Source organism: Nelusetta ayraudi, unplaced genomic scaffold (assembly GCF_046127955.1).
Source record: "Nelusetta ayraudi isolate G7.1 ecotype Tasmania unplaced genomic scaffold, CSIRO-AGI_Nayr_v1 ptg000163l, whole genome shotgun sequence".
Lineage (NCBI taxonomy): Eukaryota > Metazoa > Chordata > Actinopteri > Tetraodontiformes > Monacanthidae > Nelusetta > Nelusetta ayraudi.
This window is the reverse complement of record NW_027466213.1, coordinates 54,155-69,621: the sequence shown is the minus strand read 5'-3', so window position 1 is coordinate 69,621 and position 15,467 is coordinate 54,155. Positions and strand designations below refer to the sequence as shown.

The following is a 15,467-nucleotide window of genomic DNA, read 5'->3' as shown; positions in this document are numbered from 1 at the left end:
CTGAATCCGAACCCTTCAATTTCGGATTCAGAACTCTTGATACATGTAAGGCATCAATACCAATACCCGGTATCAATACCCGATACCAGTATTGGGTATCGCAGTCTATCGGTATATACTCAATACTGGTACGATTGATTGATACCGAAACCAGTATCGGTACAAATACCAACACCGATATCGGTATTGGTATCGATATTGGTACTGATACCCAATACTTTAAACTGAAGAGTTCTGAATCAGAACCCTTCAGTTTCGGATTCAGAACTCTTGATACATGTAAGGCATCAATACCAATACCCGGTATCAATACCTGATACCAGTATTGGGTATCGCAGTCCGCAGTACGATTGATGGATACCGAAACCAGTATCGGTACAAATACCAATACCATCTCCCTGATTCAGTGCCCTTCAGTTTGAAGAGCCGCAGCAGCGCCCCCTCTCAGTGAGTGTGTGTGGGTCCTGGTGCAGGTGGTGCGAGCGGCGGAGGAGGCGGCGTCCACGCTGGCGGGCTCCATCCACCCGGAGCAGTGCATCAAGGTGCTGTGTCCCATCGTGCAGACGGCCGACTACCCCATCAACCTGGCCGCCATCAAGATGCAAACCAAGGTCATTGAACGCATCGCCAAGGACTCGCTGCTGCTGCTGCTGATCGACATCATCCCGGGGCTGCTGCAGGTGCGCAACGCAACGCAACGCAATGCAACGCAACGCAATGCAACGCAACGCAACAGGGACTGGATGAAGTGCTGCTGCAAGGAAGCATTTTTCATTTATTTGAGTTATTGATATTTATTTATTGGTAGTCAAATGACACCAACTGCACTACACCTCCCAAAAAAGCAGTGCTCAGACTCTTTTTTATGTGTTCATAATATATATATATGTAATATATATTCAAATATATACATATACATATATATATATATATATATTTGTGTGTGTGTATATATACAGAGTTAGTCTAAATAATGTATACACGCATCAGGAAAGGAAAAACTTGCGTAAGTGTTTGATTTGTACGAGTACTTCTTCTATGCGTACAGATCCCCACGTTGAAGTTGGGTCACATTGCCGACTGCATCGGTGGCCATGGCGCATTGAAAATGCATGTGCAGCGATCCTATTGGATGCTCTGGCACAGCCTTACCCAAGCTGTAGTTCACCACCGCACACATCAATGCCTGGGAGCCACTCTTGGCCTTGTCGAGGTCAAAGGTCACTAATCCTGCGATCACGAGTGTGTGAATAAATTTGGTATTGAAATATTAACGAGTTTTACGATATACATGTATAAAAACGTATATGTATAAGTACATATACCTATGTGTATGTGTTTATGTACATATACACATATATATATTATATCTACGTATAAATATATACACAGATATATGTATACATACACACAAGGTCTAAGATTGTTCGAATGTCACAACTTTCTATATTTATATTTATATATTTATATTTATATATATATTGAGTGACAATTTACATTATTTACTGTGCAGTCTCTCCATGCTCGTCCAGCCTGAGCTCCAAACTGCTCACTGGCTTATTTGGACATTGTGCTTATTTGGACAGTTGGACTTATTTGCCTTATTTGTCCCTGGAAATGTTTGCGTGTACTCTGCACCCGGGGCCGCCGGCTCCTCCCACGTTCCCGCTGACCCCCGGCCGGTGTGTGCGTGCGTGCGCGGCGCCGTGCGCGGCCCTGCCTGATGCTACCTGTGCCCCCCCCACCCCCCACCCCACCCGCCCCCCTCTCCCCGCAGGGCTACGACAACACGGAGAGCAGCGTTCGCAAGGCCAGCGTGTTCTGCCTGGTGGCCATCTACTCTGTGATTGGCGAGGACCTCAAGCCCCACCTGGCGCAGCTCACGGGCAGCAAGGTAGCCAGTTCTCACGGACGCCACCGCTGAGTCGCCTCTTCTTATCACCCCCCTGCACCCCCAACACACACACACACACACACACACACGTTGCTCCTCGCCGTGGTGAAAGCACCTCGGCGTCCTGTTTGCCCCACATTCACTGCACACTCGTGTGTGTGTGTGTGTGTGTGTGTGTGTTATGTAAGGTTATGTAAGTGTGGAGGTCAAGTCCACCTGAGCGTGACCCTCCCCTTCCCACCATCAACAACCCCCCTCCCCACACACCCCCAATCCCACCTCGGTGGATGGGGAACTTTTTGGCTTTCCGGGTCTCTTCCGCATGGCTCCGCCCCCTGATGTAGCAGCGTCGCAAGGAATAATGTTGAATTTAAAAGTGATGTTACCGCCCATCACTAGGTGTGTGGCTGAGCCTCTCTCTCTCTCTGTGTGTGTGTGTGTGTGTGTGTGTGTGTGTTCCAGATGAAGCTCCTGAACTTGTACATCAAGCGAGCTCAGACCACCAACAGCAACAGCAGCAGCTCCTCTGACGTCTCCTCACACAGCTAGCCAGGCCCACCTGCCCCAGGACCACGCCTCCTGCTCCACCTTCTCATCGTGGCTCCGCCTCCTCCTCCTCCACCACACACACCTGCGCTCTCTCTCTCTCTCTCTCTCTCTCTCGCTCTTCCTCGCTGTCACACCAGAGAACGTTGGAATGTAAACTGAGCGTCGGCGTTTGACGAGCGACTGGACGGGGCGGCGGCTTTTATCACCTTGTATGAAGATGCACTTTGCTCCTCCTCCCCTTCCTGCTCCACCTCCTCCTCTCCTCCTCATGTTCTCCTCATTAGGAGCCCCTTTCTGCTCCTCAGCCTCCAGTTTTCTCAACTCTGCTTCAAACAAGCGTCAGACTGAAGAGGAAGAGCTGAGTTCTTTCAGGGTGGTGGTGGGTGGATGCTTGGGTGGATGCTTGGGTGGATGCTTGGGTGGTGATGGTGTCATTTGGCTGGACCAGTGATGGATCCGTGGACAGACTGAGAGATGGAGACCAAATACTGAAAAAGGGAACATTGAGACGGAGCAGCCCGGTCAGAGTTCAGGGTTCAGGGTTCAAGGTTGAGGGTTCGACTCCACTGCTCAAAATGACAATCCCCCACCCCCCCCACCCCCCAACTCCACCTCCCTCCATGTAAAATGCTGTTAAAGTTGCCTGAGTTTTTTTTTCTTTTCGTGGTCTTAAAAAGAACTTTAATGTGCAGGAATGCTGCATCATCATCATCATCATCATCATCATCATCATCATCACTTAGCCAAGCAGCCCGTCTGTGGAGCAGCCAATCAAATGGACGAGACATTTACTGGCCTTATTCGCCTCACACACACACACACACACACACACACACACACACACACACACACACACACAGTTTTGTGGCTGGGGCTCAGAGTGTTGACCTGGTCCCACTGAGTCATTCCAAACATGAAGATCTGCTCCTGCTGCTGCAGCCTGCAGGATTTTCACTTCACCAACACAACACAACACAACACAACACAACACAACACAACACAACACAACACAACACAACACAACACAACACAACACACTGCTGGTGTTTTGCATGGCAGTGACTGGCTTGTTGCTTCCAGGAGCTTCTGATGGGTGTAGTTGTGCAGTTGTTTTCCCAGGACTCTGTTATAAAGTGCACTTCTGACTTCCGACTCATCATCATCATCATCATCGACCAAACATGAAGCAAAAATCATCACAAAAAAACACAAAAATAAGACCAAAACGATCCATTTGTAAGAGTTTGACGATGAGAGTTGAGTGAGTGGAGACGTTCATCTGTCCATCCATCCATCCATCCATCCATCCATCCATCCATCCATCCGTCTGTCTGTCTGTCCATCCTCTGCTGTGTGGAGGCAGATGGAACTACACCTGAAAGAAAAAAAGACACCTTTTCTTTAACAACTGATTACAATTCAGAGGCAGTGTTTTAGTCCTGCCCACTCTGTGTAACACACACACACACACACACACACACACACACATTGCGTACAGCCAAGGATGTTCTGAGCTAGCCAGCTAGCCTAGTTAGCTCGCTAATTGGCTCGCTAGCTGGCTATCCCGTGGATTCAGCGGTGCCATTCATTCATCCCACCACAAATGACTTTTAACAAGTTTTCATCGTTTCCTGGATTTCCTTCATTGTGTCTTTGAGCTTTGTGACTGAGTTGTTCGGTCGCGATCTGTGTGGTTACGTTCTGTGAAAACACATTTTGCTTTTCAGGTCTGAAAACAACAACAAAAAACACACGGTGGGTTGTGAGTGGGCGGGGTTTCAAAGGATTCTGGGAACTATTTTTTGTCGAGGCGGTAATTTATTTTTGCAGTGTTGCAACTTCTTTTTTTCTTTTTTTTTGCGTTGCCATAAATAAAATCAGTTGACTTTTCCGGCCTCTAGGGGGAGTCAAGCGCACACCGTGGAGCCGCGAGAAGCGACAACTCCTCACAAAACGACACAAAACAGGGTTGGGTGTGAGTTTCACAAGAAGAAAAGATAAACATGGTGTTTGTGTTGAGGTCACTGGCTTCTCTCTGGAAAGGAGTTTTTGCAGTCGCTCAACTGGAAGACGTTTGCTTGACAATTGTTTCAAATGTTGCTGATTTCAGCTCGAGAACCAACTTTGCCTCACAGTTTGTGTTGTCGTGCAAGTCAGACTTGGGCGGTGGGTTTATTTAAGTTGATGAATGTACAGAATTCTAAAGTGTAATTATATATAGTTTTTTTGTTTTGTTTTTTTAAATAATAATAATAATCATCATTATTATTATTATTATTATTGTTCAGTGGCGGTACTGAGGATGTTGGCCAACCAGTTGAAGCGCCCCTCACACACACACACACACGCACACACACACACACACACACACACACACCCTGCGCACTATGCATGTTCCGCAGTCTCCGACCCTCATGTAATATTGCTTCCTGTATTTATGTATTTTATTTTGTCCTCATTATTAAAATGTACATAGGAGTTGTTGGGTTTTTTTTGTTGTTCAACTTTCACCTGTGATTAGATTTGCATCAATGTAAAAAAAAAACAAACAAACAACAAAAACAAACAATACAAACAAACGGTTGTTTGCTGTAGGAATAAAACGAACAAGAACCAAGTTGCAGAATTTGTCTTTTCTTCTTCTCGTCTCTCTCCCCCCCCGTGCCGGCTCAGTGCGGCCGCCTGCTCAGCCGCTGGTGTCCGAGCGCTGAGGTGTCGCTGCCGCGTCTAAACATTAACCTGAGTCACATGACCTGCGCCCTGAACTCCCGGCAGGGGAGTTATTGTGAAGGAGCCGCATCATGTTCCCGTCTTTAACTCTCAACCGCTGAGCAGGCTGCGCGAGAAAGCCAAAGCCTTGCTGCATCTGTGGATCTGCAGCAGCAGCAGCAGCAGCAGCAGCAGCATTTAGCCCGCTGTTTACGGCCTCCTGCTAAAACTCACCCTCTGTTGGACCTGTGTGGACCTGTGTGGAAGGGGGACAGAGAAAACAAAAGCCTCAAGGCCGTCTCAGAGCCTTGAGGTTGAAGGATGACAGCTGTCGCTGACCTGAAGGTACTGGAGCCCTTTGTGACATCACGGGCTGCGTAACGTGACAGTTGTTTCTAAAATCAATTGAGATTCGCAGGCGTTTCCATTGAACGGTGCGACAGGCACGAGCCGGAATTCCGTGTCGATTGCCAAGAAAGTGTTTCCACGACACTTTTGCAATATTCCTCTATGTGGATGTCTGTGGAAAAACCACCTCATGAGAGCCTCAAAACCTTTCAGCCATAGCCAAGAGGTTTTTCCAAGTCGAGCTGTTTGCATCACCAGGGTTTTATTGACATATTCAGGGGTTTTTTTTTCTCCTGGGAATTTTTTAGAAGCTACAGCTACAGACGACACCTTTTGAAAACGTCCAGCAAACAGACCCAGCAGAGCCCTGACAGGATAGAGACACTCATTAATGCAGGGCAGGGAGTGGGCGGAGCCTCGGGGCCCTCCCACTTGCCCAAAAGGTCATCCAAGGTATGCTAATGGGAATCCTGACGACGTCAGCGGGTCCCTATAAGAGGCGGCTGCGGCCGCTCCGCCGCACAGTCCCAGGAGACCCGCAGCCGCTCGGCCGACCGCCCGGAGGAGGAAAGTAAATAATCTGCCACGTCCGCCTCCACTGCCTTGCGCCCCCCAGTGGACTCGCCTGGACTTAACCAAGGAGCTTGGAAACATGCTGTTCTGCCACTCGCAGCCTGAGTCCTACCACCAGCAGCACCAGCAGCAGCACCAGCAGCAGCAGCAGCAGCAGCACCAGCAGCATTCTGCTGGGTACATCAGGTAACAGGCCTGCAGGGCTGCAGCATTATATAATATTCATAATATCATCATTATTAGTTGTAGTAGTCGTTGTCTGGTTATCAGAACTCCCTCTTCATTCTCTCATGAGATCGGACCCTCCTGTGGCGCTCGTTCCACTTTCCAAACTTTTACAATCAGAAAACTTTGTCCGTGCCTGAACTCTCGAGGTCAGAGTGTGGTGTCAGAGATACAACAACAACAACAACAACAACAACAGCAGCAGCAGCAGCAGCATGGTGCCTCCACAACCGGGTGATCATTTGGTCGGATTAACCTTTGTCTCGCTTGCGCCTCTGGCTGCTCGATTAGATAAAAGTGACAGCAACAGGACTTCAGCCTCCCCCCCCACCCCCCCACCCCCCCACCTCTTCTCCTGTCTCACCTCCTGCGAACCCCCCCCCTCTCCCCTCAGAGAGGCCCTGGCGCCCTTCCTGAAGAGCGAGGAGGCGAGGCTGCTGGCCGAGCACGGCGCCGCCGCCAGGAGCCCCTTCACGTACGTCCTGTGCGCCGCCACCTCGCCGGCCGTCCGCCAGCAGGACGAGAGCCTCACCTACCTCAACCAAGGTACTGCTGCTCCTCCGCCTCCAGGGGGCGTCGGAGGCAGGCGGCGCAGAAACCTTTCAGTCAGGCTCGCTCGCACTCACTCAGTGGTGCGGTCTCCATTACTCGAGCGGCTACACTCTGACGTGCACATCTCGAGACCGATGAGGTCATTGTCTAAATGTAAATGTATTGTAAGCAACACAAGACACACGACAGTCATTTACAGCTGGACTTTGATTTACCGACAAACAGCAGCCACTCGCAAGATAAATTATTTATACCGAAGTTTACGCATTTTCTTAGTGGTTTTACGGTAATTCGGGACCTTTTCTAGTGGTTATACAGCGCATACCTACACCACTGCGCACACACACACACACACACACACACACACACACACACACGACTGCAATCTCCAGAGATCTGAAGGCAGAAGATGATGTGATGCTGTCAAATATCATCATTTGTTGCCAAATAAACGATGCAACATGCAGGAAAACCTTCATCTGTTTATTTGCTTATTGATTTATTACTCATTTTAGCCAGAAGTGAACACAAAGTCAACAATCTCAACACAGACAGCGGCCAAAATCAGAAACTATGTGCGGCCAGGAAGCATCGACCCTGACCACATCACTCCATCCAGTTGTCCATCATTAGTCATGGTGTTCACGCCTCTTCCATCAGGGGGCGCACAGACTTTACCCACTTCAAATCCAATAGCGCAATTTTATCTATTTTAATTTATTTTGTTTGTTTTCCGCGAGGGGGACGAGCCGCCTTCATGCCACTTCCTCTCACATCTCACTTCCTCTCACAGCTCACTTCCTCTCACAGCTCACTTCCTCTCACAGCTCACTTCCTCTGCCTTCTCTTTTGCATCTCATCCATTTGAAACGCAGGTCAGTCCTATGAAATCCGCCTGCTCAACAAGAAACTGCTGGACCACACAGACATAAGCAGCAAATATGTGAAGGTAGGTGGAAGCCTTGTCGTGTTGTTGTCGTTGTTGTTACACAAAGAAACTGGGCACCGCGTCGCCCAATCAGATCCCGTTAACCAGCGCGCTCGCTGGAGAGCGAGTGGAGGGAGGCCACTCCTGCTGGTGCACCCCCAGAGTGTGTCCACTCCACGCACCTCCGTCGCCGGGCTGCTGCTGCAGCTGCTGCTGCTGCTGCTGCTGCTGCTGCTGCTGCAGCGGATCCCAGAGACGCAGGTATGGGACAGGTGGCGTCTGTGCAAACACGTGACGTGCTGCTGCGTCCTGGGCGGTCCTGGGCGGCGGCGCCCAGTCAGCCGTGCCTGGACCCTAATAAAGATCCTCTCCACCGGCTCCGCGCGTCAAGGCGTCCAAAACACAAAATTCTCTGCGCTTTTTCTCATTCCGAGTCTCCGTTTCTTTTTTTTTTTTACGCTTTCGACGCTCGATTTATAAATCCAACAAACTGGGTGGAGTTAGCCCGCTGTTTACAGCCACCCCCCCCCCCCCCAAAAAAAAAAAAACAAAGCCGAGTTGCACCTTCCATCAGTGCCCTTTGCGACATCACAAAGGGCACTGATGATTACAAAAAGTAAAGTTGGCTGACGGCGCTGATGGTCCAGAACGTTGGAGGAGCGAAGGTCCAGTAGAGGAACATGAGCCTGGCGGCGCACGGCTTTAGATTTATTATTATTATTATTATTATTATTATTATTAGATTCATCACACAGCACAGCAGCCCGAGTCTCTAATACCACTTGGTGCACTGTGAAATTAAAACCACCTCACACCCCACCGCCTTTATAATGACTGATGCATGATGGGTAGGGCTGGAGATCAGTGAACCTCTACCAGCACCGCCACCTTGCTGCAGCTGAGCTGCTGTATGATCTGCTTGCACCCCCGCTGCCTGTTTGCAGAGCATCGTGCGTGTGGTGTTTCACGACCGCCGGCTGCAGTACATGGAGCACCAACAGCTGGAGGGATGGAGGTGGAACCGACCTGGAGACCGGATCCTGGATCTAGGTGACCCCCACAACCCCCCCACTGTAGAATGTTCTCCTGAAGTGACTGTGAATGAAGCGAAATCCTCCTTTTCTCCAACAAATCCACAGCGAAATTCTCCTTCACATTTGCAGAGTATGTTGATTTTAATCTGAGATCAAATTGGCCAGCAGGTAAAAAAAGTCACTCGCTGGGCAACGACAGTTCACAGGCCCGTGAAATATTTTACCCGCTGACAGATCAAAGGAGATTTTGAGAAAAAAAAACCCCAGCAACATCAAGCGGTTACGTTTTATATTTGCAGCGCTCTCACACTCTCCCACCCTCCCGAGCTTTGCCCATGAGCTACGGTGGCCTGCAAGATATATGTATATATATATACACAGCAGTATAAAAATCATAAATCAAGCCAAATTGTACACACTGGACCTTTAAACGAACCATCAACCTCTGGCAGAAGCGCAGGAATACCTCTGGAGGAGGGTCTGACTGTCTTTGTGCGCAGATATTCCGCTGTCCGTGGGGATCGTGGAGCCGTGTTCACACCCGCTGCACCTCAACACCATCGAGTTCCTCTGGGAACCTGCCAAGACCGCCTCCGTCTTCATCCAGGTACCCCGAAGATCTCGCTCCCAACTCTGGACGAGACGCCGGCAGCCGATCCAAACACATCCACCCACACCGGCTGGTGTCTCCCCCTTCAGGTCAACTGCATCAGCACCGAGTTCACCCCCAGGAAGCACGGCGGCGAGAAGGGCGTGCCCTTCCGGATCCAGGTGGACACGTTCACCACCAACCAGCGCGGCGACTACGTCGAGCACGTCCACTCGTCCAGCTGCCAGGTCAAAGTCTTCAAGGTAAATAAAGAACAACAAGTAGAACCGAACACGAGCTGGGCTGAGATGGCGAACCCCCCCCTCACCCTGTCTGAAGCCCAAAGGTGCCGACCGCAAACTGAAGACGGACAGGGAGAAGATGGAGAAGAAGAGCCTGCAGGACAAAGACAAGTACCAGCTGTCGCACGAGACCACGCTGCTGAGGGAGGTGAGACTCCGCCAGGGTCACCAAACCCTTCGGCCCATCTCGTCCCATCGCTGTCAGGCTCTGATTGGCCCGCACAATCACAGCACTTCCTGGTGATATGTCTTCACCGTTGGCTCCAAAGCTCAGTGGTCTAGTGGCAGAGGGTCTGTTCTGAGACTGCTAGATTGTGGGTTTGATCCCTGCAGGGTCAAACCACAGACTATAAATGGTCCCCGCTGCCTCCCCGCTTGGCCCTCAGTGTTCAGGGTTGGAATTGGGGGGTTAGGTCAGCCGATCTGCCCACCGCTCCCTCAGGGGGTGATGGCTCAAATGTGGAGGACATTTGCATCTTTTGGGATGTGACAATCACTGGGAATTTAACGTTAAAGCATCAGGGTGGTCCCTGTCGGGGGTCAGATCTTCGTCTGGGTTCCTCAACCTCAATGCTTGTTGTCATCCCTTTGCATTCTTCTTGTGACTTCCTCAAGTGTCCTCCTTCTGAAACACAAGGTCTTGGTTTGACTCTGTCCAGTGTTCGCCCTGGCCCGACTCGCTGGCGGTCGCCACCCACGGCAGCAGCAGCAGCAGCAGCAGCAGCAGCAGCAGCAACAGCAGCAGCAGCAGCAGCAGCAACAGCAGCAGCAGCAGCAGCACTCCGCCCCCAGTTTACCACAGTTCACCACCATCCTGCACCTTCACTGACGGGTGAGTCTGTGTTCGGCTGCTCAGGCCTTGGCCTGTGGGGAGGATCCTACATGTGGGGACTCTCTCTCACCTGATGATGTATCAGTGCTCGTCAGTCTGTTTCAAAAGATGATGATGGTGATGATGGTGGTGATGATGATGATGATGGTGACGATGATGATGATCAGATTCCTGTTGAGAAGAAGCACAGATTTGTCAGTTGCTCAGATTTGAAACGTGCTTCTGCAGGGAGGGAGGGGCACTACTTTGTGCATCCGTACAGTATGTGTGACATTCTACCACTAACTGTCAGACTGCCCCCTGCTGTTGTGGAAGGCAAAATGTATGAATGTAAAAAAAACATGTGATGTCTTTAAAAAAAAGAAAAAGAAAAAACAACACACACAAAAAAATAACAATTCTGCAGATGTTTTGTATTTCACAGCAAACACAATTTCAATAGAATTAGTTGTTTTTTTGTTGCAACTTTTTCATTCAGAATCAATCAAGGCGACCACCCGTACTTCTAGATAAACATGCACGATGCTTCCCCCTACGGGTCGTTGTGAGAATTACACTATCCTTTTTATTTTTTATTATTACTATAAATGTGCATTAACTGTGAGCCACAGCACATTTTTTTGTAGGTAGAAAACCTTTTTCTGCAGGCAACGCAACCACACCTTCAACCAATCACAGAAACCTCTTGGTTTTTTTTTTTTCACCCTTTTCGTTTCTTCCTCACATGTATGTGTTGTGTAGAAACTGTTCTCCAGACCAGCAGGATGCGCCCCTGGCCGGCTGCTCTGATGTAAGTAGCGCAGGGCGGCGCAGTGTCAAAGTGTTAACGCTGCTCTCTCATTCCTTTTAGGCCATATTGTGGAGACAGTGGATGCTGTGCTGCTATTCTCATTTCAAGGGCTCCTTTTCTCTTTGACATGTAGCACCTTCTGCCATCGTCCTCACCGCAGGACACTCAGCAGTGGCTGCAACAGCACAGGTTCTCACCTTTCTCAAGGCTCCTCTTCAGCTTCTCAGGTAAAAAAAAACAAAAAAAAACACTGAAAGTTTGTCATGTGGCGATTCCGAGCAGCAGAGGCAGAACAGACGTCCAGCTGTCGTTGCAGGTGCCGACCTCCTGAGGATGAGCCGGGAGGACCTGATCCAGATCTGCGGCCCGGCAGATGGAATTCGGCTCTTCAACACCTTGAAAGGAAGGTGAGGTGATAAAAAATGAGCAGAAAAAACAGTTTGAGGTTGTTTATCTCTGATAGGATAATTACTCATTTTGTTTTGTAGGGTGCTTTTTTACCTCCTTCTCGAGTGCACACGCACGTCTGACCACTCTAGTTACAGTTTTACACTAAAACCTCGCTGGTGGGGCTGCAAGCAACATTTATGATTTCTCACACATGTTTAATATCTCACATTTTGACCGAGTCACGTACAATTTTGCAGCGACCACGAGCAAGTGAGAAAGTGGAGGAATGAATTATATATGTAAATGTTTCATCATTGACATGAATTCCTGAGAGGGAGATAGATTTACAATAGAATTCCATCAGTCTTGTGATAAAAGTCTCCAAATGATTTGAAGGAAAGCAACGGAGCAGACGGTGTCGGAGCTCCTGCAACAAAACCTCCACAGTTCTTCTGTCCTCTGCTCCACCATCCAGGTGTCTTCAGCCTCGGCTCACCATCTACGTGTGCCAGCAGCAGGCCAGGCGTCAGCCCCACCTCAAGCCTGGAGGGGGAGACAGTGAGTTCACCTCCTGTATCCTCAAAGGGGGTGGGGGGGCAAAGCCACTACGCTCACGTCCGTCGTGCAAAAATGTTGAAAGACAAAACTCATGTGGACAAGAGCATTTGGTTTTTGGGAAATCAATTCAACCTTTTTTCTTTAAATATCTTCAGGATCCGAGCATTACTCTCTGAATGTCCTAGGATACAATATTCACTTTGATACATTTTATAATTTCCACAATAGTCCCCCCCCCCCCAAGTCTGGTCTTGACCTTGAGGAAACACTACTGATGCACCCACCTGTGGCCCACGCTGGTGTTTTCCTGTCTCTCTCCTGCCTCCTCCGCAGTCTACCGAGCTCTGTACCTGGAGGAGCCGACGCTGCTGGACCTGTGTGAGAAGATCGCCACGCTCTACAGCATCGCCCCGCAGCAGATCACCCACATCTACTGGCAGAAGGCGGACGGAATCCACGTCCTGGTCTGCGACGAGGTGCTGCAGCCTTGCACTCACCTGCTGCTGGGACACAACAGAGGAGCAGGCTGTCCTCCAAAGTCTTGGACAACACAAGCAGGAAGTTTTTAGAGCAGAGGGCAAAGTTTTGTCTGAGGTTCGATTGGCTGCAGGTGCTGCCATCTAGTGGCCTTTCTTTTGCTTTTCTTGACGTGGTGTAACCACAGCTCACCACAATTAACAACTCAACGTCAGTGTCAACAACATTGCCCGACATTCAACAAAGTTCCATATCCAATATTGAAGTATCGGCTTCCGTCATGTGTTGCGTATTGATCATGGCCATCACACCCCCACTTCCTGACCCCACGTTCTGTCACACTTCCCAAATCTGTTGGATCATAGCCTCTGAAAAACAGCCACATAAACACACTGAAATAATAATAATAATAATAATAATAATAATAATAATAATAATAATAATAATAATAATAATGATAAGGACTTGGTAATGAAGCAGACCAATCAGATTCCTGCCAGTGGAGCCAATCAGCAGCAGAAAAAGCCCTTTCAGTTCTTTTAGTCCAGACGTGATGCAACGACAAGCAGTCTCGTCTTTGTTGATCTCAGCAGCAGGCCAAGTTTCCTAAAAGCAGAAGATCATGAAAAGATGGGGGGGGGGGGGGACTGAGGACGTTATCAATGTCCAATGGTTTTTTCTTCCAGGTGGTGCAGAGCTTCAAGGAGGAGACCAGCTTCATCCTCAGCACTATTCGAGGTAGCCGTCTTCTTTCCTTCTGCTTCAGGTTCCATCAGACGTGGGTGGGACTTGCTGGACTTGAGCTTTTCTTTTCCTCTTCCAGATGAAAGCACCGACGGCTACCACGTTATGTTAAAATGACCACAGGCGGCCTGAAGTCCGAAGCTTCAACCTGGAAATGATAGTGTACATACCGCCGTGACCCCTCCCCCTTTTCTGTCTAAGTAATTGCTGCTCAATAGGCTTCATTCTTCTTCTCCGTGTGTGTAAATTCAATCTCTTTTGAAATGTAAATAGTGTGGACGCCATCGCCATCGCCATCGCCTGTTTCTACGCTCGTAGCGCCCTCCTGTGTCTGAAACCAGTGAAAGCGCTTTGTTCAGTCAATTTGTGCAGTTGTCATTAAAATCCCAGCGTGTGATATTTACTGGCAAACGCTTCATTAGGCACTACTTTTAAATATACATGTGTGAGTGTATAATGGCTGTAAAATAAAAGTGCTTTTGTTTTGTCAGACTAGTGTGTCCCTCGCGTCACTCACTTTCAGGCCCTGCTCAGGCACACCTTGCTCAGGCACGCTGCACCTTGCTCGGGCACGCTGCACCTTGCTCGGGCACGCTGCACCTTGCTCAGGCACGCTGCACCTTGCTCGGGCACGCTGCACCTTGCTCAGGCACGCTGCACCTTGCTCAGGCACGCTGCACCTTGCTCGGGCACACCTTGCTCAGGCACGCTGCACCTTGCTCAGGCACACCTTGCTCAGGCACGCTGCACCTTGCTCGGGTACACTGCACCTTGCTCAGGCACGCTGCACCTTGCTCAGGCACGCTGCACCTTGCTCAGGCACGCTGCACCTTGCTCAGGCACGCTGCACCTTGCTCAGGCACACCTTGCTCAGGCACGCTGCACCTTGCTCGGGTACACTGCACCTTGCTCAGGCACGCTGCACCTTGCTCAGGCACGCTGCACCTTGCTCAGGCACGCTGCACCTTGCTCAGGCACACCTTGCTCAGGCACGCTGCACCTTGCTCGGGCACACTGCACCTTGCTCAGGCACGCTGCACCTTGCTCGGGCACACCTTGCTCAGGCACGCTGCACCTTGCTCAGGCACGCTGCACCTTGCTCGGGCACACTGCACCTTGCTCAGGCACGCTGCACCTTGCTCAGGCACGCTGCACCTTGCTCAGGCACGCTGCACCTTGCTCGGGCACGCTGCACCTTGCTCGGGCACAATACGCCCTAACTAATTTGAGGGCTCTCTTAGGTTTCTTTATCTCAGAAATGTTTCTCATTTTCAGTATCTTCTGTGATACAAGGCACAGCCCTGAATTGCCCCCACTCATCCTCCCCCGGTACCTTGCTCTGTGATACCAGTTCTGTTTGGGAAGCTGAGAGAAAAAGTGAGAGAGAAATTTTCTCATCGTTCTTCAATATTTCAGGTGTAAATTTAAGGTGCTCTCCCTCTGTCAACATTTCAGTGACTGCTGTCGATGATTCCAGTTTGAGCTGAATCAATTTAACGAAAGGTTGTTGGCAGAGAAGAATGAAGAGTAACATGGGCATCAGAACAATCACTGATGCTCCCTCAGGTTAACTCCTGGGCCCAACCTACCCCAGCAAAGGACAGAAACACTTGGCAAGAGAGATGAAGTCACAAAAATGGACTATTTGAGCCACTTTTGGCCTCCATTAGAGTGTGACAGGCATGACAGTGAACACAAACAATTGTCAAGATTTCATCAAGATTTCATCAGTTATTTAAATACTAATAGGCCAAGAGGGAAAAAAAACAAGTTAGTTGTTAAAAACTTCACAAGACACCAAGAAAAAGAAAAGGAAGGTACAATGTTTAAAACAAAGAAAGTAAACACATTGATCAAAGTTCCTAAAATAATCCAAACCCATTGTTACGCCTACTGTATTTTGTGTATGTATGTTGGGTTGAATCTCGTATTGTGCTAGCTACGTGCAGCACTCGTACCCTGTTTGACGCTCG

At 49.5% G+C, this 15,467-nt stretch overlaps 2 protein-coding genes and 1 long non-coding RNA gene across 21 annotated transcripts in view; 2 read left to right on the top strand and 1 right to left on the bottom strand.

Annotated features, from left to right (window-relative positions):
* clasp1a (cytoplasmic linker associated protein 1a) overlaps positions 1–4,194 on the top strand; it is a 52,885-nt gene extending 48,691 nt beyond the window's left edge. For all 17 annotated transcript variants that reach the window (XM_076013939.1, XM_076013944.1, XM_076013943.1 and 14 more), the window contains 3 exons: positions 474–680; positions 1,778–1,894; positions 2,357–4,194. In XM_076013939.1, the coding sequence (XP_075870054.1) occupies positions 474–680; positions 1,778–1,894; positions 2,357–2,443 (411 nt within the window). In that variant the 3' untranslated portion in view covers positions 2,444–4,194. The remainder of the gene's footprint in view (positions 1–473; positions 681–1,777; positions 1,895–2,356) is intronic.
* Positions 4,195–6,013: 1,819 nt separating this feature from the next.
* Positions 6,014–13,986, top strand: tfcp2l1 (transcription factor CP2-like 1). Of its 2 annotated transcripts, XM_076013959.1 has the most exons (15): positions 6,014–6,259; positions 6,693–6,844; positions 7,726–7,799; positions 8,723–8,828; positions 9,313–9,419; positions 9,512–9,664; positions 9,741–9,851; positions 10,363–10,535; positions 11,277–11,325; positions 11,459–11,552; positions 11,642–11,732; positions 12,191–12,273; positions 12,607–12,749; positions 13,437–13,488; positions 13,574–13,986. In XM_076013959.1, the coding sequence occupies exons 1-15, from the start codon at positions 6,153–6,155 to the stop codon at positions 13,609–13,611; spliced, it is 1,533 nt and encodes a 510-aa protein (XP_075870074.1). In that variant the 5' UTR covers positions 6,014–6,152; the 3' UTR covers positions 13,612–13,986. The 2 variants fall into 2 exon arrangements, with proteins under 2 accessions (XP_075870074.1, XP_075870075.1); XM_076013960.1 differs by lacking the exons at positions 13,437–13,488; positions 13,574–13,986 and having other exon boundaries at positions 6,015–6,259; positions 12,607–13,375.
* Positions 11,582–15,467, bottom strand: part of LOC142880210 (uncharacterized) — a 32,235-nt gene continuing 28,349 nt past the window's right edge. For both annotated transcript variants that reach the window (XR_012925402.1, XR_012925403.1), the window contains 3 exons: positions 12,558–12,773; positions 12,155–12,258; positions 11,582–11,720 (listed from right to left, as the gene is read on the bottom strand). This is a non-coding gene — a long non-coding RNA (uncharacterized LOC142880210). The remainder of the gene's footprint in view (positions 11,721–12,154; positions 12,259–12,557; positions 12,774–15,467) is intronic.